At 33.8% G+C, this 25,168-nt stretch overlaps 1 protein-coding gene across 1 annotated transcript; it reads right to left on the reverse strand.

Moving 5' to 3' along the window:
• Positions 1–941: 941 nt before the first annotated feature.
• On the reverse strand, positions 942–15,917 carry LOC123720770 (serine/threonine-protein phosphatase 6 regulatory ankyrin repeat subunit B). Its single transcript, XM_045677528.1, has 19 exons — positions 15,854–15,917; positions 15,460–15,561; positions 13,740–13,841; positions 13,039–13,155; positions 11,783–11,875; positions 10,838–11,051; positions 10,430–10,626; positions 8,835–8,933; positions 8,427–8,571; positions 8,099–8,256; positions 6,751–7,978; positions 6,468–6,667; positions 5,796–6,332; positions 5,512–5,718; positions 4,702–5,395; positions 3,042–3,262; positions 2,555–2,683; positions 2,206–2,341; positions 942–1,485 (listed from the first exon to the last, which is right to left on the reverse strand). Exons 1-19 carry the CDS (start codon positions 15,857–15,859, stop codon positions 1,259–1,261), a joined length of 4,812 nt encoding a protein of 1,603 aa, XP_045533484.1. The 5' UTR covers positions 15,860–15,917; the 3' UTR covers positions 942–1,258.
• Positions 15,918–25,168: the final 9,251 nt, after the last annotated feature.

The following is a 25,168-nucleotide window of genomic DNA, read 5'->3' on the forward strand; positions in this document are numbered from 1 at the left end:
AGAAGAAGAAGTAATGATCATGAATATTTGTTATTATTTAAAATAATAGAAGATTATTGCCACAAATATAGTAGTGTATTGGTGTTAGGGGATTTCAAAGGGCAGTGGAAATTGTTTTTACTAACTTTTCTATCAGAAAGATAACATTCGAAGTATTCGCTTTACCAGCCCTGAAGATGCAGTGAAAGCGTATCAAAATGTCATAGAAGATACCCCTAAGGAGGAATGGGCCCACTGCTTATCTCAGGGGTTCGAAAAACAATAAAAGTATTGGCATTAAACCGTTTTTCATTTTCTAAACATTTTCAGTGGTACCTAGGTATAAGTAATAAACTTCAATAAAAACTTAAAATGTATATCACTAAAAATGTATGTTGTAATATTAACGAATAACGTTAAAACTACAGTACAGTAATGTAAATAGAGAAAAAGTTCGTTTTGTGTAATTTAATTGAGTCATTGTATTGAAATAGATGTAAAGAAATCTGATATAATTAAAAATAACCCTTTTACATTTAGTCCTTTGGCATCTCTCTATTCATATTATATCTTTCCAGTAGTTTTATATACTTTAAATTTTTTACCAAATAAAAACTCTTGGTAAAGTTAGTTAAGGTTGTCACGCAAGTTACGTGAAAATTATTTAAATAAACATTATGCGTGCGTATTTATATGATCTACTCGTAAATTGAAATAATGCAGCTCACAGACATGGACAGTATTAATAAAAATCAAGAAATATCTTTTAAAATGATATTTTAATTGAAATTATTATTAGGTATATAAATACTGTAGGTAAATATTTCATTCGTTTTTACAAAAACAGTTACGTTAATTCTTACAACTACTACTAATTATGAACTACTAAAGCTTATTGAACTAATATAAGACTAATATTTACATAATGTATATTAAAGTCTCAATATTTTAAGGCTTGGATTTCGAAGCATGGCTGATGTTTTCATATGTCTATGTTTATATATAGGAAATTATAATTTAAACATTTGTTGAAACTAAATCAGACTTGTTACACTGAATCGCGTATTCTAATTTACGCAATCAATTATACAAAACGACGTCGAAAAGATAAAAATCATTTGTTTAGATAGCAATAAGACGGAGTCAACAGATAAATACAGATTTAAAAGATACAATCTAGTCTTATACATTTTCCAATACACAGAAATCAGCTATTGAATTTTTTTTTATTTTATTAAAACTGTATTAAGTTGTACATTTCTCAATATAAATAGACAGTTCAAGGAGGAACGGCCGCTATATTATTAGGTACAATTTCAGACTCGCTCTCGGCTGTATCTGTATCACTGTCCTTAGCAAGTGGTTCCTCTGGCTCATCCCTTGTTAATGCCCTGTACTTCTTCGCTATTATCTCCCAGTCTACTACATTCTCTATCCTTGTCATGTTATTGAAGCTCAGCTGAGAGCCGAGTGGACTAAGGTGGACAACGGAGAGTCGAGTTGAATCTGAAATAATGTTATATTTTTGTATTATTGTAGCATGTTTTATTGTAAAATGGTTGACTGTTAGAGGATTGTAGCTCCACTGAATATATAAATGGTATCAGTAAGTGACATAAGATCATAGACAAAACAAAAAAATACTACACACAAATAATAAATTAGGGTTGCCTGGAAGAAATTGCTTGTTAGCGATGAGGCCGCCCGTTGCCTAATAACTTATGTAACCAGCTTTTTGTGTAAGGTAACGAAGTGTAAATAACTAACGTATTGGAACATTCAGTTTACTTAATCAACTATTGAAGTTAAAAGGAATCGTTGCTTTATCGTTAATTTTGTATCATTTATTAATGTTTTAATTCTACGAGACATCAGATTATATAGTTAATAAGAGAATTTAAAAAAATCTGTAGCGCTACAACCTCTTTAGGTCTGGGCCTCAGATTTCTGAATCTGTTTTATGATATTTTTTTCAATCTAATAGGTAAGTAGGCCAGCCTCCTGTGCCTGACACACGCCGACGACTCTTTGAGTCAAAGACATGTCGGTTTCTCACGATTCACCTTTCCAGTGAATGTTAATGCGCACATAGGAAGAAAGCCCGTTGGTGTACAGCCGGGGATCGAACCAATGACCTCAGGGATGAGAGTCGCACACTGAAGCCAGTAGGTCAACACTGCACACAACATGTTAAGAATTAATAATAACTATTATTCTAAGGTCAACCTTTTGGAACAACTTGGCCACGCTTAACTTTCGAGAGCCATTTGGCACCGGCCTTCGACCTCGCGCTCATCTGGTCTTGCCTCTGCAGTCCTACCATGTGCACTAGACTTGGTCGTTTCTTTTTCGATAAACGTTCCTGAAAATAAACAAAATAGTATTCTTGAAAACAAAACTGGCACATTTTTGACCCAATAGTCCATTTTAAGAAGAAGATAAAGGATTTCGGGACTTAATAAATTATACTTATGAATGTATATAATATGTATGTGTATTATCTTTGTTCGTGGATAACGTGTACTGTTAAATATTGTAGTATGGTTGATTAAACTTTTGCATATTAAGAACTTACACGACATCGATGTATCAGCCACATAAGCCACGTAGTAACCAGATTGAGCGGTGATGGAGCCGTATTTGTCCGATGCATGTTTCGGATTAGCTTAGACAACCCATACTTCCACTCGATATCTGATTGCGCCTGCAAAGTTTATAATAGCAATGTCATAAGTATATCGGTTAATATTGAAAAACCTTCAAAAGTTCAATATTGACTGTGATGGGAAGTATAAGTTTGTGAAGTTTTTATAAAGTTTAATTTTTATTAGCTAAGACGAATTTATTATTCAATTTAACAATTGCATTTATCATATTTATTCAGTTCAAGTACATTAATGACGACCTTTATATTGAAATGAACTATTATATTAATCGGTACCCATTATCTGCAGTTAAGTAATTATCATCTTAAATAATTATATAAATGCTATGCAATTATAACGAAGCGTTTATTGATATTAAATACAAAGAAATATCAATATTTCTTTTAATAATTTCACCTGTATTCGTTGGTATGTATCTGACATCATAGCAATCAGCAAGTTGATTAGCACTACAACTGACACCAGCATATATATCCCGAATACTATTTTGAATAAATAATTTGTCCATTGCGGTTGGGTGTTGCTATCATTACGATGCACCCTCGTCTGCTCTGTGGTCGTTTGCCCAAACACCGCGAAGAAAAGAAGCTCGAACGAAAACACTGGGTTCATAGTCACTGTGAACAATTATTGACAGTTGACAGCACATTTACCTGTATCCGCTGATAAGTGTCCGACATCATCGCAATGAGGAGCGTTATGAGCACCACCACCGACATCAACAAGTAGCCACCGAAGACAAACTTGAACAGGTTTTGGGTCCAGAGAGGTCGCACACTCGTTATGTAGTTCAAGTCAGACAGAGTGGTCTGCCCAAATAGGGCAAAGAATAATTTCTCCACCGCCTCGATGGGTGACAAAGTCGCTAGAAACCAATACGCTAATGGACCTTGTTTTCGTTAACATCGCTGGGGTACGTTGAAGCAGACATGCTGATATTGTTGCATCAAATTACCCCAAAACTTAGTCTAACAAAAATTTACGTATTTTATGTTTGAAAAGGTGGTAACTGTATGGTACAATACGATTGTGACTGTAGTTCTCTAATGTGTAAGCTTGGGGTAGATTGATATTTCGTAAAAATATTGTAAAACTTGAATGTGTTGTGTGTTGATTTTTAGTTACAATTGTAAATAAAACTATAGACTATGTATAATTAGTCTGATATGATCTGTTACTGATACTGATACTGACATGTCTGCATCAATTTACCCCAGTCCCATCTACCAGTGTAGCGACAAAATGCGTGGGCGCATAACAACGCCACAACGAAGACATTAGCCAAACATATCGGAACACAAAGTGGTACCTCAAGACACCGGTGACAAACGTAGGATAAGCCAACCGGGGCATGCGCAAATCATATGCTCCATCAAATGCGGTGAAGTCGGCCACTCATTCCACTAAAACTAGATTTCGACGTATAACGTACATTCTGATAGCTGAATCTGGAATTTGCCAATTTAATTTTGGTAAACTAAATGTCGACGCCGAAACTATGGCAGAACGTATATTATACGCCTACATCAATTAACATATAACTATAGCTAACATTTCTAATCATAATTTACGATATGCGTATACCAGTATGTCATAAATTATGATAATAGCATAAAATTGGTGTTTAAATGGTACACAGACTCAATACATTCCACTGTGAGATGGTTATGGTTTTGAGACTTTTTATTCACATTGAAAATGAAATCATTCCCGATGACGACACATATTAAAGCCTGTAAGCAGATGGTACACAAATACGCGTAGAAGCACATTGTGGTAGAGTCAGTATGAATGAAACTGCAAAAAAGTGTCATCTAAAAACTGTCACAATGTATTTTTGCTTCTAGGACTTACGTCCCACTGGACCTTGTTTTCGTCGATATGATTCCCCTGAGGCTGTCCATGCCTGTCTTTTCGTTCGAAGACTATCTATTGTAAATAGTCCAAACTATTTTTATACGTAAACAATTGAGTGAATTTGAAATTATAATAAGCATTTCTTATTCCGAGTCTAAAAATACAATGATGATATGAAAATTTATAAAAAAGCCCTTACCGTCGGAAAATAGTTTTCTTCTTGCTGTTCTAGCGTATTTATTATCTTCAGGCTTATTTATATTTCTGAAAGGCTGGTTCAATGCTACTATGTGCATTGAAAATCCGAATACGAATATGGCTAATACTGCGAGGAATCTACCTAGATCTTTCATAAGGTCACCTATGATGATGGCCCACGGACCGAACAAGTGGTGGAAGGATAAAAAGTCTAAAATTTGTACACAAGCTAAAAGAAATGAGAGAGCGAAAAATTGATTTCTACAGTACATGAGTGTCGGCCAATACTTTGGTAAAACGAAAATCCAACCAACCACATGGGTCGCGACACCCACCATCCCTAATAATAATACTGCAATTTTTATCCAACCTAAACCTGATTTATCACTGGGATTCGTAAGTTCAAATAATAGAAGACCACTTAGCCAGATAAGTAGAATCCACTCATACCATCTTGGAACTAAACTTTCCCTAAATATTGAATTATAAATTGGCGTTATGGCGACTAAAGCTAACAATATCATAAGATAGATATGTGACGTTAAATACGACATAAATTTAATTATAGGTATCTTATTATATTTATGACCTAATGGAAGGGAAAAGATTAGCCACACTGGCGGACAAACTATAAAAATAAAGAAAAGGAACATTATTTTGATGCCCGTCCACTTGAGACTCCCTCTCCACAGTTCCTGTAACAAGATTGACATTTTTACAGCGTTTTCAATGCAAAGGTTTTACACAAAAAATAAAACAAAAATGAAGAAGAATACTGTAATCGTAATAGGTGAAGTTACCTATTTTTTACCTGGAGATATCTCTGGACGACCGTGTGCGCTATGACTTCTTTTTGCTCATTCTCAATTAAAACGTCTAGGAATTCAATATTCCTATTATCAGTGGCTGTTAGAATATGTCCCGCAGAATCAGCACCGGCCGCTAAGGCCAACAATTCAGTCGCCATTGCCTCGCATTGCTTTCCAGCAGCGATTAGGTCTTTGGCACGCTCTTTCTCCTACGAAAAAAATATATTAAATAAAAATAGAACAATAACATCATATAATTAAATAAAATAAGAAGAAAGTGTTTTACCTTGGTAGACAAGTTAATATAAAGGTTAGATAACTTTGCTGCCGTATCAACAGGTGCTGGTGATACTAACACAAACTCTTCAATTGGTATATTATTGTGATTTTTGGAGCAGACCATTAGATTATAAATAAATTTCTTATCGTCCATCAAAGACTGCGTATCATGTTCTTTGTGCAGCAAGTATTCTAAAACGTCATTATGATTCTCCGAAGCCGCAAACCATATAGGGGCACAGTTAAGATTCGTTTCACTCTTTGGTGACGCTCCAGACTCACACAAAAGCTTGACCACGTTCAAATATCCCGCTTTCGCTGCGCAATGTAAGGGTGTCCAGCCATTTTTATCAGTCGCATTTATTTCAGCCCCTTGACCGAGTAAAACTTCAACCATCTGGTAATGGCCGTGTGTTGATGCTATGTGTAAACCAGTCTTCCCATGTCTGTCTGTACTCTGAAGTAATTCTGCCGATCTACTGAGCAAAAGCCCTACAATTGACATGTGTCCACCAAAACATGCTAGATGCAAGGGATTATAGCCCTGAAACGGTAATACATCCCATGAGCTAGGGTTGAATAATGTACAAGATTACGCAAATGTGTATTCATTTTTCTCTAATAATTTATAAGCAGGTAGCCAAAATGTGGAGTTATTTAATTTTTTTGAACTACTTACATTTTCATTAGTAGCGGCATCTACTTGTACGCCTGCAGAGTTGAGTAGCAATCGCACAACGTTTTCATTTCCATTATATGCAGCCAAGTGTAAAGGGGTCAAACCAGATTCAGCCCCCAAAATTGGGACTAATGACACTCCTGTAGGTGCATCCGATTTTACAGTCCCAGGTACATGAGATAACAGTTCTCGCACCGTTTCTGAAAATGTTAATGATACAAATACCGGTAACTTTAATATGATAGCTGTTATAATAGGTAAATACGTATAATGTAATTATTACCTGCTTGTCCATAATAGGCGGCTATGTGAAGAGGTGTTAAACCTAACTTTTTACTTGATATCCTTAAAGTATTAGTTGATCTCATGACGTCTAATACGTTGGTATGACCATGTTCAGCCGCTAAGTGCACAGCAGTTAAGCCAGCTCTATTCTCGTCAGTACAAGAGGCTCCAGCTCTTACTAAAACCCTTACAACATCGGCGTGACCACCTTCCGCGGCCAATTGCAACGGTGTGGAATCATTCAGTTTATTCCGCGCCGATATGACCCCAGTTCTATCAAATTTCATCAATTCTTCAATCACTTTCACTGAACCCTGCATCGCCGCTATGTGAGCACATGTATTACCATCTCTTGTCGTTGCCATTACTAGATTTGGATGTTGTTGAAGGAATAGTTGAACAACTTCTGAATAATTATTTTGAGCCGCTGCATGTATAGGTTTCTGACCCAATTCGTCTGTTGCGTCAATATTGGCACCGAGTTCAAGTAAAAGCTTGCATACTTCAATTTGACCACTTGCGGCCGCTAAATGTAAAGGAGTTTGTTTCTTTAAAGTTAATACATCTATTACAGCGTTGTGATCTCTTATCAAAAACTTCACTAAATGGGCGAAGCCATTCATTGCCGCTAAATGCAAGGCTGTTCGCCCATTTCGCGCCTTTGAGTTAATAAATGCCTTATTAGTAAGTAATGCATCACAAACTTGTAGATAACCATGTTCAGCAGCTAAATGCAAGGCTGATCTGCCTTCAACGTCAAATACATCTACTCTTGCATGATTTGATAGTAATGTGTTGACTAGTTCCATATGTCCTCTATTGCAAGCAATTAATAATGGCGTCCATCCGATTGAATTTTGTTTATTTAGGGCTCTACTGACATCGGCCGTTGACATATCAGTTATCATTTCAGTAAGTACATCATTGTTTCCCGCGATTGCACAGAAATGAAATGCTGTTTCTTGGTTATGTCTTGTTTGTAAGGAAACATCAGCTCCATTTTCCATCAAGCACTTGACGACCTCTCGGTCAGCCGAGGGTACTTTTACTTCCTCTTTAGTTATTTGTCCCGCGAAATGTAAGGCACTGGCACCATCTTCATCCACTGAGTCAATGTACATAGTGGAAATTTTTTCTCCTTTATGTTCTTTTACGAATCCTATTAAATGCCGAACGATGTCTGGTTTGCAACTTCTACACGCCATGTGAAGTGGTGTCTCGCCACTCTGTAAATAAAAATAATATAGGAAGACATTTATAATTGTTTTAGATTTTGTTATGTTATGCCACGTTTAACCTAGCTACATCTTATTTCTTTTATTTAATATTCTACACATAAAGTATACCTTTGTTTTTCTTAAAGGGTCACCCCCATCTTCCAGTAAAAGCACAAGCGTAGTGAGGTTACCGTGACGCGCTGCTACGTGTACCGGTGTCATACCATCTTCTGTCGCTTTATTTGGTCCTGCTCCAGACTTTAACAGCATCAGTGCACATTTGTCACCTGAAATATTTATAAATATTTTTAAGCGTGTAAATAATCTCCCAAGAATTTCTACTTTTTCCTAAGTAAGGTTCCCCATTTTATTTAGTAAACCAAATAAAAATTGCAATATTTTTAAATTACATAAGTGTGTCAGTGAAGTTTAATGATAACAAAGCCATGATACAAACCATCAGGTATCCTAGCAGCGATGTGAAGAGGAGTCTCTCTTTGTTTTCCACCACGAATGTGGACATCAGCACCATATCCCAACAGCGTCTCCACGACGGCCGGCTTACATGACTCTACTGCTATATGAAGTGCGGTGTAGTTATCCTGAAAAATATTATAAATTGCGATACCGATTCATAATGTGTTCCTCTAGTATAGTAGTATAGTTTTAAAAAAAATCCGTTATAGTTGAGTGTTTTAATGTTGGTAAATAAAATGATGACCTAAAGTAAATAGTCTCCATTATCACGATTTATATAAGATAATTTGATTTCTGTTTAATTATTTTTCAGGTAAACCGGTGACCATCTATTATGTAAATTACAGTAAATATTAATTAAAAGTAAAGTAAAAAGAGATTGGCTTACGTTAGTGGTAACGTCCACACTCTCCCCTTTTTGTAGTAACGTGTTGATGATGCCAACGTGTCCATATCTTGCTGCTGTGTGAATGCTCCTAGCTCCATCCTGAAACATATTATGCAAGCTTACCATAAAGGATTAGGCCACCGCATATTTAACCAATGGGTGGAATACAATTTCATTTCATATAAATTACAACACGTACTTTTTTGACGTAATTGTTGAAGTTACAGCCGTAACCTAATCAGTTTCATTATTTTTTTAAACTTTTTATTGATTTATCGAAGCTTACACACAAAATTTACTGTAATAAAAAATCTAGAGCCACAACCCCTGTCACTTAGATTTGTCTATCTTGATCTTTTTTCTTAACAAGAAAGCACTGGCACGCCGAAAATATTTGCCTCACAGTAGACAAATCAAATACACAGCCGGAGGTCGAACTTACGGCCTCAGGGTTGACGGCCACACGCCACACAAAGACTAACATGGATTTTATCACAAAAATCTTATATTTTATAAGTCTCCTCTGAATTTTTAAGTACCTCCGAATCTTTATTCACTTATTAAGCATTTTAATAATTAACAATAAATTCTTTAAGATAACGTTTATACAATACAATAACAATTTATTGTAAGAGCAATGCAAGAAAGGGCATATTTATCTAGTTATTGAAAATTACCGTTCGTCATAATATTTGCATATAATAGTTAAGTAAATAAAATGCTTGATAATGTTTATGAGGTCGGGTTTGGTTTAAAAAATAATGCAAACTTTACTGCGTGTTAACTCTTATAGAGCGTTTTAATGCCGTTATTTCTTGGCTAGTCAAAGACAAAGACTTTAATGTTAATAGTAAACCTAGCGTAATCATGTATCTGGTATAATGGGGAAATTCACGTCATATATACTTTCCTTATCTTTAGGGAATACCTCAAAACCCACTTACCTGCATCTAAAGAATTTGCACAACTTTTTGTCTAATTTATACGCGATTATACAAACCAAAATCAGATTAAATTGTCTCTGCTTTACTTTACGGTTTCTACGGTACTTTAAAGATAGCATTTTTAACGGTGCATATCATCTACGAACATCAAGGCCCGAAAGACTTATAGAAACTATCGAATAAAATTAGTCAGTATGCTTGTAATCACACATACAGGTTTTTAGACAAAAACTATACATACTGATATAATTGTTATAGTAAGCATACTGATATAATTGTTGTTATATTTTTTTAAAATAATAATGTATTATTAATTGAATGATTTGTAGGCCGTTTAATTGTTTTTTAGTATGTCGTTAGTTATACTTAATAATAAATTTCTACGACAACTGATACTGATAAAATTATTATGATTAAAAACACATTGGTATGTATAGTTACTATTTTTTAAACAATGTTTCAATACTATCAGTTACCTGTGACTAAACATACTCTTTTACTACCTTCGACCATTGATGATGTTATTAGTCTTATCAATTAAACATTTTTTTTTTTGAATTCAGTAGGTGCCAAACCTGTGTTTGTCGCCCAGGGAAACAATAATCTTTTCGGTTATAAGTATAACATCCCTTAAGCTAATAGGGAACATACCTTATTTGGCATATGTAGATAAACTCCTTTTTTGAAAAGCATCATTGCACAGTCGGCGTGCCCGTTGAGAGATGCGATGTGCATCAAAGTACTTCCATCTTTCGTTCTCTCGAATATCGAGGCTTTGAATTTATCCGCTAAAAGTTCTATGATAGCCGCGTGACCATTTTCCGCAGCTAGATGCATCGGAGTCCGATCTAATTGTTAAATTAATTTTTAATATCAAAATTACTACGAAAACAATTGAGATCTGTGTATTATTTGTTTTCTTTTATTTCCAGCCAGCTATTTAAAGAAAAAAGCATCCTTCTTATTAAAAAAAATTACAGTAATCAAATATAAAATACTCGTATAAGAAAATTAAAAATACTGTTCAACGCAATCGTAAAGATACTTCGGTGCACAAACCTTCATTATCAGCAATAGCAGCATTCGCCCGTACGCCATAGAAGTATTTAACTAGAGCATCATCACCTTCAGCAGCAGCTATATGCAACGAGGTCTGACCGGCACCATTGACTGCATCGACTAGGGCTCCATAGTCCACCAAAATACGAGCCATATCTACATCACGCCGTCTTGCGGCCAAATGCAGGGCTGTGTCACCAGCTGGTGTTGATGACTATAAGAACATGTTTTGACGTAATTAAATTGTTATAGATCCTTGTTGAATGTGCTTGCTGGAATGATTTCTCGTCGCATAAGAATTACAGAACTACAAATTGAGTATGGATAGAAATTGTTGGATCTGACTTATGATGTCTCATTGTGTTCTGCCTGTTATTTTGCCTAATCCTTCATATAAAATCTTGATATACTCAAGACTAAGATTGAAAATGTAAAGAGAGCTTGAGAATTGTTAAAACGTGCGTTCGCGGTTTAGGTTACGAGTGTAACCCCCCCCCAACAGCTCCGATCAGAGTTTCAATCAACGATTCATCGAAAACTCGATCGGAAACCTACGTATCTTAGTTCCTCATTAACATGTGTTGGGCACAATAGATCGATCACCTACTTGTGATGCAGAAATGTACTCTGTTTAAATATCTCCGTGGGGTTTTACGGGACTAGAACCTAAAAGATTAACGTTTACAAAACTAATTAGCTTCTATGAACGCGTTAGCATTGATTTATTTCAAAACATAAATAAACATGACTAACTTTGATTATGGTCTCAAGGCTAAGAGTAAATAGGGCGGATAATACATATTCTAGTACAAAAAGTGATTACAATTTTGTAATTAATAATACATATACACATCACTCTTGTTCGTTCGTTGAATATAAACAATTATATATCGTCAACCTCATATTCATAACTTGTCGTATACTATATGTTACTGTAATGATTACCTTCAACTGTTCAGCCGTCTGCGCACTTAGGAGTTCCCGCACCATGCTCTGGTTGCCAGCCTCCACAGACAAGAGCAGCGGGATCTTACCTCTCTGGAATACCATTTCGCGAATTAGCTTTTTCCATTCTTTTAAACGAGCTCGTTCTTTGTTCAGCTCGATGTAACTCAACTCGAGCTTCTGCAAGTCTTTTGACAAGTTCATGGGTGGGCTTCCTGAGCGCAGATTCGCGCTTCTCGGCATATTTTTATCATTTTCAGACATCGCAAATTTACACTCAAGAACTCCATTCGGTGCAATGTCTATTCGCGGACTCACGGCAGTGCGGTATCACTGCAAGTTCTAAATCACACTCGAAAAATGTTACTTATGTGCATTCGATTTGGCAGAACACAAAATCGATTTTGAATTTGCTCTTCGCATGCGGTTAGACTAGTGAAAGCAGTCAGTTCCTTTATACGTACTTGTTCATCCATCATCACTAAACAAAGTTCTGCCAGGACATGGTAAATGTGGCTTTCTCTATTCGTGTCGTAGGGCGGACTGAGACCTATTGTATTAAAATAACTAATTTTGAATTTCACCGCTGACGCTATAACTAATATTCAGCAAGTGATTTGCATTGTAAATTTTGCGTGGTGACGTTTAACTCGGCAAAGCTTAAGTTAATTAGCTAGTTACTATTCGTGGGGGTAGTGGGTTGCAGAGTCGTAGCGGAATGTCTTTTACACGCCTGTTTCGCGTTTAAATTCTTACATTCAAATCGCATGCGTGTAGAAGGAATGTGGCTAACATGATTGATAGTTTTGCATAAAATAGAATGGAATTTCTTTTGTCTTTAAACGGGTAAAACTGTAGGGTTTGTTTACAAGCGTGGAGGCAGTTCCTGATTGGGGATGTCGGTGCCAGGCGAGAGACGAGTGAAGCCTGCACGCGATACTCGTGACCAATACTGCATCAGCTATTTGACATGATACAAACAATCCATACCCTCTGAATATCATAATAAAGTTGATACTTTATTGGTTTCTACGACCTCACTGTTACATCGATATGTCTGAGTGAAATGAAGTGAAGTTGCATTTGATTATCAAATAAATGCTATAAAACTTATTTAAATTATTAAAGTCTTCAAGATAGTTAAAATATTTCATTTTGTAAACATATCCCTTACATTAATCTATCCCCAATCGCGGAAAATTACGACATAATTATTTTAAAACCTTAATTAAGCAATAGATAATAATGATACTTACCCCATCAGGTCTCAGTCGTATATCCTTTCCTGCTGCTGTAAGTAAAGCTCGAAGAATAGATGTTGCCGTTCCTGTTTGTCTGCTTGACACCAAGTGAACTGCTGTTTGTTGCCGGCTCTTAAAATAAATTTTCGCATTAATCTAGGTCTAGTCTAATTTGGTACGTTGTTTTCGGCAATAATCTTTAAGTTGCAGTTTTTGTATTTCTATTAAACTATGTATTCTTTCTCCATGTGAATATTGTCAAAAGGGAATTGAAGTATTTATATTTATTGTCAACGAAGTTGAAAAAAATAAAAAATCCGTAACGGACTTTCCAGGACTAGGTACTTTCTTCAACCAAACTCGCAAATAATAGGTAAATAATATACTTACTTTGGAAAATTCTGATATTTGCAAACATTACATAATTAAATACTCTTGGTAGTTTGTATAATCTTTATATATATATAATTCTACTATAGTGAACTCCTCTTAAACGGCTAGACCGATTTGAATGAATGCTTTTGGGTGGCGCCTTGCTTAGTTTAGATTCACAAATCAGCCCGGCAGATGGCGCTGCAGTGAGTACTTTCATACTTTGTTTAATATCCTCGTCGCTTGAAATATTATGTGGGACGTCTATCGGGTCCGCTAATAATCTTAATATAATTTAAAGAACTTCGCCGATGTTTATATTCTATATGTATTGTTCTACTTACACCTCCCGTAGCAAATGGATCAACGCCTCTTTTAGACAACAGTAATTTGACGATGTCTTCCCTCGAGTACATTGCCGATATGTGAAGAACATTGTAGTTATCCTGAAAAGATAAAAGTTTTTAAAAAAGAACGAAAAACATTTATTTCATTTAAGCATAAAAATAAATACATACTCAATCAGTTTAATTGAAACTTTTTAAATCTTCAAATTATGATTTCAGTAGATTTAATGGAGTTTTTCAGCGGTTAGCGTTCCAACAAATTATACTGACTTTTATTGTTTGTTTAAGTCTTAGTCGTTGCGTAGAAGTACGTAGCTAATAACTCTACGAGTAGGGCACAGAACTACGTCATATTGCTACGACTTTTATTAGTTCCATATTCTACATATTTTTTTACAAAGTTTAATTATACTTATGGTGGTGTGGTGGAAATATTACCTGACATTAGTTTTTCTGTTCCCTGATGTAATAATAAAAAAAATCAATGGCGCTACAACCTTTCATGGGCCTCAGATTTCTGTATCTGTTTCATTATCATTTTTTTAATCTAATATGCAAGTAGGTGATCAGCCTTCTGTGGCTGACGCACGCCGTCGACTTTTTGGGTCATAGGTTTCCTCGCAATGTTTTCCTTCACTGTTTGAGCGAATGTCGAATGCGCACATAGAAATTCCATTGGTGCGCCAGCAGGGGATCGAACCTACGACCTCAAGGATGAGAGTCGCTCGCTAAAGCTACTTGGCGAACACTGCTCAAAATAATAAATACAATATAATTAAATTAAGACGATCAATTTGTATAATAAAGATGCAAATAAATATCTATATAGCTGAACCAAATTAATTTTATACTGAAAAAACCTTATTTATGTATCACAGTAACTGTGTCATTTTTGATAACTATATTATATTTCCTTATTTATCATCGCATTATCATTGATTAATAAAAAGCGTTTAAAAGAAGAACCCAAGCAATTATACACGCATTAAGACATTGCGTGATCTGTCTTGCCATAGCACGCTTAGCTGCAATTTATATTGACTACATAAAGACCTTCGATATATTTTTAGCCAAGAATATACTCTTTTATAACAAAAATATAGTTAAAAATTATAAAATTTACTACATTTACTGTTTTCGTCATAAAACAATTGAAAAATTTCGATTTTTAATTTAACAGAACCACTTCGTACAAAACTCTACCCGTGTTTTAACGTTATTGAAAAAACACTTAGCTGCCATACACTTCCAAAAAATCACCTCAATTAGCGTAGTTAACGCAGGTTAAGCCATAATGTTATAAATTATAATGACTCGGAGTATTTACACATGAATCATACTTATGCCGAAAACTTATATTATCTATATATATGATACAAATATAAGTCGTGGTTCAAAATTATAGGTTTATGCAAGTAGGTTAGCCGAAATGACCAGTTCGCATATTACTATTGCAATTCAGAACGTAATTCTCACTTTGCGTGCTTTACTGTAAATTAGATGACGCTCGAATTTTCGTGATTTCACGGTCTTTATGACTCAAACTTAATCATTAGTGGTCGTGATAAATGTTTTAATACTGAATCAAATATGTTTATAAAGACTTATTTATTACTTTCGTTACATTTGAATGGAAAAAAATATACATGTAATGATCATAATTAAATCTTTTCCACGCAAAAGGTACCTACATAATAGCAGTTAAATCGATACTTACATTGTTCCTAGCACCAACATCAGATCCTAATTCTATAAGCCGCTCCACAAACGATGTTCGATTGTCCTTTACCGCGAACATTAGTGGAGTCATTCCCGTTGTCTGAAATAAAAGATGACGTACATTAATTGATTAAATTTTAAACTTTCCGTCCTGTGCCAATAAAATTCTTTTGTTTTCTTTTTCCAAACGGACGACATCGTGGTTGTTACAGTATTTTGTTTGCCACAGTTCAACATTTTGACGGAAAAAGGATAAGTAACGTAATTGGTCTGCATTTCAGAGATTTGACATCCCAAAAATTCAAGTAATGACGTGTATTTTTTATAAAATACTAAGACTCTGATTCCAATAAGTATCTTAAGGGTTGCACAGGCCTATCAAGTGCTCATACCTTCATCGATGGAATAGTGGAACTATGTCTGCGTGCACTAAGACTGTTGAATTAAAGAGTCTACTCAATATATATTAACTGCCATAGTCATTGCAGCATATGATCATCGACAAAACTATCAATCGCATTATGTAAACAGTATCTCTTGCATTACGCAAAATGAAACGTACAAAGCTTCAATTTAAAAACAGATTATCGCTTTCGGCTGGGAAAACCATTCATTGTTAGGATATTATTTAGAGACAACGACGAATAAAATAATATAATGCATAGTCAATTTGACTTGACATTAAAAAGAATTCAGAATATCACATATTTCCCGCGCGTTTGTCGACCATCTGGATCTGATATGTACTAAAAACAAAACAAACGTCTAGTCTATATTCAAATAACACATTTTATTTGCTTTGCAGGTATAAAAATATTAATTATTAAGTGTTGTTGCCCAGATATGCCGATGTTTTGATTATGTTCATGTTTTTGATAACTTTTTTTAATTTCAAACATTATTTACAAACATACACAATTCAATTTATTGCAATAATATACAATTATGCATTAGAAATTAACAGCAATATATTACCAGTTTGACCTCAATACCAGGGCAGTAAAAGTATTACATAATATCTTCCATTAAAACAAAATAAGTAAAGTCGCAAAGTTAATTATGTTCCACGCCTAATTCACTAACCTACTACCATAATCACTATGTTTCTTGGAAAACAATTTGTGTGCAAATGTGGAAAATATGTCGTCTGATGTGGGTAATTTTATACAATAACTGTTCTTTTCTGAGATAAAAGTTAGTCGGAAGTTAAAAATAAGGAAGTTAATAATTAGAACGTTACCTTAAATAAAACGTAGTATATCTAAAAAGCCTGTGTAACAAAATGTTTTTGCTAAATTTATAACGAAACAAAAATACTTTCCTGTTTTGTCTGTTTCCGTTATTACTACATTCCCGCCTTTTAAAATTTAACAGATTATACATTATAGAGATATTCTAGGAATTATCATAGACAATATAAAAACCTTCATGTTATTGAAATGGTGGGATAATCTGAACGTAAGAGAAAGTTTTTAGTCATATTTTTTCATTTTAATGTTAATGTTATTTTATTAATCGCCTAATATAAAAGCAGCTCCGCGTAAAAAACTAGCAATTATTAAGCTACAACACGAAATAACAAAAAGCAAATGAGGAAACAGTTGGCGAAATGCTTTTTGAGGATTATAAATAGTATTACTATAACTAAAGTACTTAAAGACACCATTATATTAGTCAGTAAAATTCAGCGCACCAGAAATCTGTAACGATAAGGTGATTTGGGTCAGTGAAACATGTTTATGACTTCTATTACTATTTTTAGTTCAGTACCGAAAATTTATACCACGACGTGATATTTTGTAATAATTACATTTATAAACGGCAAATTTCGGCAATTATCCAATTTTTGATAATTTATATACATATAGAAAAAAATCCTCATTTATCCGAAGCTTATAGTGCATCTGAACCTCGTTTAATATAATGATTTTTTATAAATAAAATGTAACATATACATATACAATTCCATTATATATAATTTATAAACCTAATTTTTTTTTAATTATTTAAATGTAAATCCATATCTTTAAAACTACATTTATAGTTCAGGCCCAAATATTATGCGATGTATAAATATTAAAATATATATTGATAAATATTATATTACACATTTCAGTTTCTTGAAAGTATAGGAAGTTTACGTTCAATTTACGAGGTGTTAAAGATTTAACGGTTATTGCATGTCAAGTCACACCTATTCGTGATAAAAAAATAAATGTTGTCATTACCTGATATTCATGATGTAAAACATGGATTTTTTATGATAAATTAATATAAAATACAATATAAACTCTCTATTTCCTATAAAAGTGGGTCAATCGTGTTGCAGCTGTACTTGGAAATACAGATTACGACGGTAACTTATAAAAATAACTCATATAACTAATATATATGGATGAATTCAAATAATCTACAAATAAACATAACCAAAACTAACATAATCCATTTTCCATTTTCATTTTCACCTACAACTCAAAAACACAAATAGACTTACAATACACTAGAAATAATGAATGAGTGTGTATTCTTAGGTATAACGCTAGATAAATTTTGTATTTGGAAAGCACACATTGAAAAGTTACAGAACAAAATAGTCAGTTTAGTTTTTGTGTTAAAACGACTAAGAGAAACAGTTAACCCTGATACGGTACTGACTGCTTATCATGACTATGTTTCATCTATAATTAGATATGGAATTATAGTTAGGGGAAATTCAGTTGAAGTAGATAGGGTTTTTAAGGCTCAAAAGAAATGTATTAGAGCAATTTGTGGAGCAAACTGTATTGATAGTTGCGTACCTTTATTTAAGAAACTCAAGCTACCTGTATTTATATTTTAGAAATTTCCTTAATCGTGCACAGAAACATACATATTGTTAAGTCGAATGTAGAAGTCGAAGTAAGAAGTAGACATGGGGAGAAATTGGCTGTGCCAAAAATCAATCTGGAACTGTTTAGGAAAAACACATTTTGTATGGCTATTTACAATAATTTACCAAAAGAATTAAATTATATTCGACCAGAGTCTTTAAATATTGACTTGGTGTATTACTTTTGGGAAAAAATGTATTATTCAATAAATGATAATTTGCGTGAGACATTGTAGTTGATATAAATTGAATAACATTTGATATGATATGTACGATACAAATAATATAAGAATTGACTTCAAATTTGCGCGCCATTGTGTGTGGCAGAATATGCGAACTGCCTATTGTACCTTTTTGTACCATATTCTTGCAATAAATGATTATTATATGAATATACGCCTAAAATGACATAAACTTTATCTGTTTGCAACGCATTTAGTTATTACCTATATAACAATATGTTAAACTGTCTTGACGTTTAGCGTGCTTAACGGTAGCTATAGCCACGGGTTGATTAATATCGTTTAATTGTGCCATATAAAATTGGCATGGTGAAACGCGTTTAAATCAATTCACTGTTTTTATATTAATTTTTTGATATATTTGTTTTTATTTGTATTGGCTTATTGGCTTTAGCGTGCGTCATTCATCCATGAGGTTTTAAGTTCCATCGCCGGCTGTGCATCTAACATTCGCTCGTACGCTGAAAGAAAACGTCGTTCAACATCTGTCTGACAAAAGGCTGATTACCTAGATCAACAACTTGTATATGAAATGAGGCCAATACTCATATAGGGTTGTTAAGCCACTGGTTGATTATTACTCTTGCAAATAAATGACTATCGTTCTTACATCGTTCAACCTTGTGTAAGAATGACTCATAATGCAGAAGAACATTGAAAACGAAGTTTCAAACGTATTCTCCGAGTAGGGTTATAGCTCATAACCTAAAAGGTACGCTGATACAGCAGTTTGTAGGTCAGTTTTAATTTGGTTAAAAGCCTGCCGGATATTGCAATTGTTGAATAGCGATGCGGTAAACCCGAATATAAGGATGTGACAGGAAATTGGACGCGGTTTACGATAGGAACTGGTAGGTTTATGACGTCATAAGTAATATAAATTAAAAAACTCATATCTGAGTAATATCTTGACATATACAACAATAAACTGACAAAAAGTTAATACACATTTATATGACGACTAAAAACAAAAAATTCTGTTCGTAAATAATTTATTAATATAATCGAATACTTTAAATTATTACACTTATAAAAATAACTCCAAAATAATACCTGTTTAAAGGTTTCCCTAATGCTTAGACAAGTAAGAAATCCCAAGGACTGGTTCCTACCGAAGGTTGGAAATCTCCTATCGATTTCAGCTGTGGGCTAAGTAGCTTGCACGCAAATCTTTTGGCCATATGCCCTTGACACACAACTGGACTTTATTAACCAAAATTATGTAGGCCAAGAATTAATGTTTTCGTAAAGTAAGCTCGTTCAATTCGGACGATGCTCTTGTTTTTTATGGACCTCGGGTGCGACCTTGAAAATTATGATCGATGTAAAGCCTATTCTCCTATTATATAAGCTGCGGACCTACATCAACTTCATAAAAATTATACAAATATAGATTATACTACTTACTAGACTGTTATCTGTGTTGAAAGGATCCGATAAGTTGGATTACGAGTAACACACGGTTTATCGGTTACAGTATTTTTATAAAAATCATTTTAGAGGCATATTTATACTTTTAGATATATAGTAACTCTTATTACTAGATGTTATCTTCATCTCCCGAGATAAAATATTTTGCTTTCGGACAGGATTTCTTCGAATTTATTCCCTTACTGCTTTAACCACCACTTTAGTAGAAACACTACGTGGACTGCCAGATCTTCTTCTGTCATAAACAGAGGAGGTCTCGTTGTATAACTGTCCTATTAATGCCCGGTACTCAAATATTTTATTAATACCAAGCGTATGGCGAGATTTAAAAATGGCATTTGGCTCCATACCTACTTTGTGTAGCAATCACAACAATTCGGTTCTCTTTATCGCCCCACTCCATTTTAATATCGCAAAATATTGTACAATTTATTGGCGCCAAAATGAGAAATTACAATGAACAATCATATAAAAATGACAAATTCCAAATTCAAATGTAATATTTTGTTTATTTTTAATTGTAACAGTATTTATGGCCAGACTAATAATATACATAAAAATACCGAAATTTAAAAATATTTGTACGCTATCTTTAACAATGTGACAATTACATTATGAAGATTTTTTTTCTTTGTATATGGCTTTGTATATTTGTTTATCTTGATTATTTGTGGTCTCAAGTATTTATAATCTACGATCGCGCGCATTTCGGCTCATGCGCGGTGAGCGCAGCTCGCTTTTGAGCCATTTTATTTGTGTTGGTACTAATTTATAGTATATAGAATTGAGGCCAGCACAGGTGTGCCCAAAAGTACAGCTCACCGAATACTACAAAAAAATGAGTTCCATCCATTTCATGTACAGCGAGTACAATCCTTATTTCCTCGAGATTATGAACCTCGGGTTGCTTTTTGCCAAACAATAATTCAAAAACACCGAGAAGACCCACAATTCTTAGAATTTTTTTTATGGCCGGATGAATCACAGTACCGTTTCAAAGTTAACATGTGGACTGGAATTTTGAACGGAAAAGTCGTAGGGTCTTTTGAGTTATCAGAAGTTTTAAATGCTGAAATTTATTTAGATTTCTTACAAAATAATTTGCCCAATTTGCTGGAGGACGTGCCGCTTACTATTTTACGAGATATGTGGTTCCAGCAAGATGGTTGTCCAGCGCATTACAGCCGCTTAGTTCGAAACCACCTTAACGAGGAGTATCTAGACAGATGGATAGGGCGGGGTGGTACAATCTCGTGGCCCGCCCGCTCACCTGATTTAAATCCTCTTGATTTTTTTTACTGGGGAGCAGTAAAGGAAAAAGTCTATTCCAATTCGATTCAAAATGTAGAAGAGCTTAGACAGAGAATAGCGGAAGCAGTAGAATTTGTGAATAATGGACGATTTGCCCGCTTCATTTCACGATCTTTTTTAAGGAGATGTCGAGCCTGTATTGCAGCTGAAGGATGGCAATTTGAACATCTTTTATAAAAAAAGTAATAAATCTAATCATAAAAAAGAAACTTTATATTTTACTTATTTGCGTCCGTATGTCATAAGCGTCACTATCTGTCGCTCACATTTTTTGGAATGTCTCTCTCCATCTTATTTAAACCACGCTGTGGTTATTAGGAACTTTTTGGGTGCGCTAGAATCATTTGTTGTAATTTCAAAGAGATTGTTCAAAACAGACTTTGTTTAACAACAAAAAAATTCTTATGGACGATCTAAGAAATAATGGACTTAGTGTTATACCACTGTAGAATCCTTATTAAATGCGCTAACTTTTAAAGCTACTTGCCAAACTGGAGTAATACATTTTTTTTTTTCAGGACGATCAGTTGAAGTAGTGCGAAAATTAATTTTGAAAACTTGGTACGGTATAAAATAACACTTTCCTAAATGTTGGAGTGATCATCACAGAGTTTAGGATCATAGGTTACATAAAACACTATTCGGGATGACGTAAGAGAAAAAAAATTGGCAAAAAGTAAATATTTGTAACAACAGGAATGAAAAAACTGTCACATTTGTGTGTCACACATGTGCATTTTCTGGAATAACAAAAAAATATCCATAACTTCAAAAATACATGACTTTTTTTTCTGATAACTGGTATGGCATTACTTATGAGAAAATTTCTTGAAGACTTTTGGGACACCCTGTATATTTTTTTTATTGCATCTTGTTAGTTTTGGCTCAACAAAAATCATGAAATCTATTGATATCGATATCACCTGACAAAAAAATGAGGAAATATTCCTATAAATTTACAATTATTTACCTCTCATAATAAACAAAACACAATTATTTAAAAACCATATGCTTAAAATAATATAGCAATCCTTGTAAAGATTGCGTCAAATTACAAAAAAAAAATTAATTGAATCAAATTAACTAATAACTGACCGTATATGATGGTCCATTTATAAGCTGCGGTTTGACATTCTCTTGTGAAATATATGCCAATTTTGCGCTTCTACTCGGGTTCGTACTATATGCCTCACTCACTTTTAATATCTTTTCACAGTATTCGACTCAACTAAGATTTCTTTTATTTCCTTCCTATGGAATAAGTGTGAAGCTGTTAAGGTAGAAAATAAACTATACGTGGAATTATTCTATTATACGTAGAATTTTGAAAAATGTTACGTGTATACGTTTTTATACGTTGTTTGATATAATTTGTTTAAGAGTTCGAATTCAGAGGTTATAATGCATTTGGTAGAGATAGGTTTTACCGTTGCTTCTAAATATCACATTTAGAGTCGAAACTTCCCGCATATTAGAATCCCGTAACACAATATCCTGTTGCTCCACAATTAGAATCCGGTTCCTAGTATAAATTAATAGTGTATTTTATACTATTTATGTATTATTAGATTAGAAAGAAAACGTAGCAACGACCGTTATTGAGATACAAACGGGCAATTGTATCTTGGCAAAATGCTGCAGGGCAATCTTTCAGTTTGGGTATCCTAGATGTTAAGGAAGAGGCTAGTATACTACTATATACTCAATAGATTTTTCTTATAAAATTAATCTAAAATCAGAGTATTGTCTTAAACACTAAAATGTGTAAAAAGAAAAATAAAGTTTGACAGGCAGATTTAAAGTTGGGCCTTCGTCGCTATGTAAGCTTTTTAAACGAGATTGATAATCGGATGATAAATCGTTTTAGAACATCATAGTATGTCATAAAGGTCAATTTGAACATTTTTTTAAATCGACTTTATGCGTAACTCGTTGTAATTATGCAGTCCATGTCTATTTATAGACGGCCTTTATAAAAGAAAACAACGGAAGTGCACGACGGAAGAGCATATAAATCGTACGTAGGGCGCCTTCTCGTAAACCTTTAACCGCTATAAGAACGTTAACTACGTGGTACACTGGTACAATAGAATGTGAGTATAATAACTATGCAGCGTTACGCTGTCGTTCAAGAGATAACTATTTTATGATTCCTCTACGATTCATTTGATATTATCACTGTCAACCTAAACTTATCCGCCAATTTATATATACAAATATTTTTTTTTCATGTACCTACTATATTTAATGACAATTAGATATAATTATAAATAAAAAGGTGCTTTGAATTATGTTACCTAACATTAGTTACTTTATATATATTTTAGTAAATAATTAAAAGCGTAAACAAAATTTAAACAAGCATCGCACACATGAAGCCACACTTATAAATTGTAATTTAACATTCTCCTTTCCGATAATGTCCAATAACAAAAGTGTCACTTAGATTTACGAACTTTTCAATAAGTCAAGTTAGTGTTTTGTTACCAGCGTCGCAACCCCACTACCCCCAATGTTATCTTAGTTATAAGCTCACGTTTTAAACAATTAAAACCAGTTGTTACAGCCAGCTTCAAACAAAGTTTCATTTATCTAAAGTGCTTACATATTTGAACATACAAACATCCGCCACCAAACCTACTTCCTGTATATAGAATAAAATATTTATTCAAAGCAGAAAATTTATTTAAGTTATTTGTTGGCATATTCAACATTGCATATAGCATGTAATGTGAAACATGCAAAAACGGTGCATATAAATACTTTCCTTAATTGTTACACGGGATATATGGAGGTCATTGAACCCCTCAGTGATTGCATGACCGATATTGATAACAATTTATGTTATTGAATGCGATCATACAAAAATGATTTTGTACATTCATATGTAAATATATTTTGTCATTTATTGATCATTCTATCATTTATTGTTTTAGAAACCCATCATTGATGTTGATTCCACAATATTTTTTTTATAGGGCAATGAAATGAAAACTACAGTTATAGGTTAATTTATGTATTACTATAACAGTTTTATAGTAATTCATTTCAATTTTGTTTATCTATTATTTTCAGATTTCCTATGAACTGAACAACGTCACGGCTTTCTAACTGTCCTGGTTGATCTTAATCGTGGTGAGCCTGCCCTATAGCTTTGAGATAATTCCACCACCTTGAACCCTTCGATCCTGTCCCGTAGGGCTGTTACCTTCCGTCCCGTCTGTTACCTTAGGTCTCTTGGTGCAGACTTCCCATACTTACCTTATGTACCGTAACGTAGGGCTGTTAGTTTCTTACATCTCACCCTCTCATATATTTAGTATCTAGGACAGCTTGCTAATACATACATTATACATACTATACAGGTACTCCTGACATTTCATACATATAAAATTAAACACATATTTCATAGTCCACTGGCTGGCAAGCTGTTCATTATGTTTGTAATATTTTATTCAGCTTCACGGTAACAATATACATACATACTAAAAACGACATAAATTTTACATTGTTTTAACAAATATCTTTACTAGAAAAGAAAACTTGTATAACAAATAAAAAAGATCTACAGGAAAGTGAGAAAGTATGTATCACAACCATTTTTACTATAGACACTCATAAATGCTACTATAATTTGTTTTACCATTTTGACTAAATACTTGTTAGTACACAATTCATATTTTTGTGTGTTCGATATCTTGGCAACGCATCGCGTGTGCCTACGAGACATCTTTTCGAGTTTTTACAGCTAGGGTCATATTTAAAAATCGATAAAGTTGGTTTGTAGCATTTGTTTTTCTATGAGTTATTTTCTAAACAACGTATTTCATTCGTAAAATAATATATGTCTATAT

This window comes from Pieris brassicae, chromosome 2 (genome assembly GCF_905147105.1).
Source record: "Pieris brassicae chromosome 2, ilPieBrab1.1, whole genome shotgun sequence".
Lineage (NCBI taxonomy): Eukaryota > Metazoa > Arthropoda > Insecta > Lepidoptera > Pieridae > Pieris > Pieris brassicae.

Bases quoted from the DNA above. Each gene is read 5' to 3' on its own strand.
- LOC123720770 (XM_045677528.1), bottom strand. The intron at 6,668-6,750 runs GTAATAATTACA...TAACATTTTCAG, and splicing joins CGCCTATTATGGACAAGCAG to AAACGGTGCGAGAACTGTTA. The intron at 5,396-5,511 runs GTAAAAAATAGG...ATCTTGTTACAG, and splicing joins TCGTCCAGAGATATCTCCAG to GAACTGTGGAGAGGGAGTCT.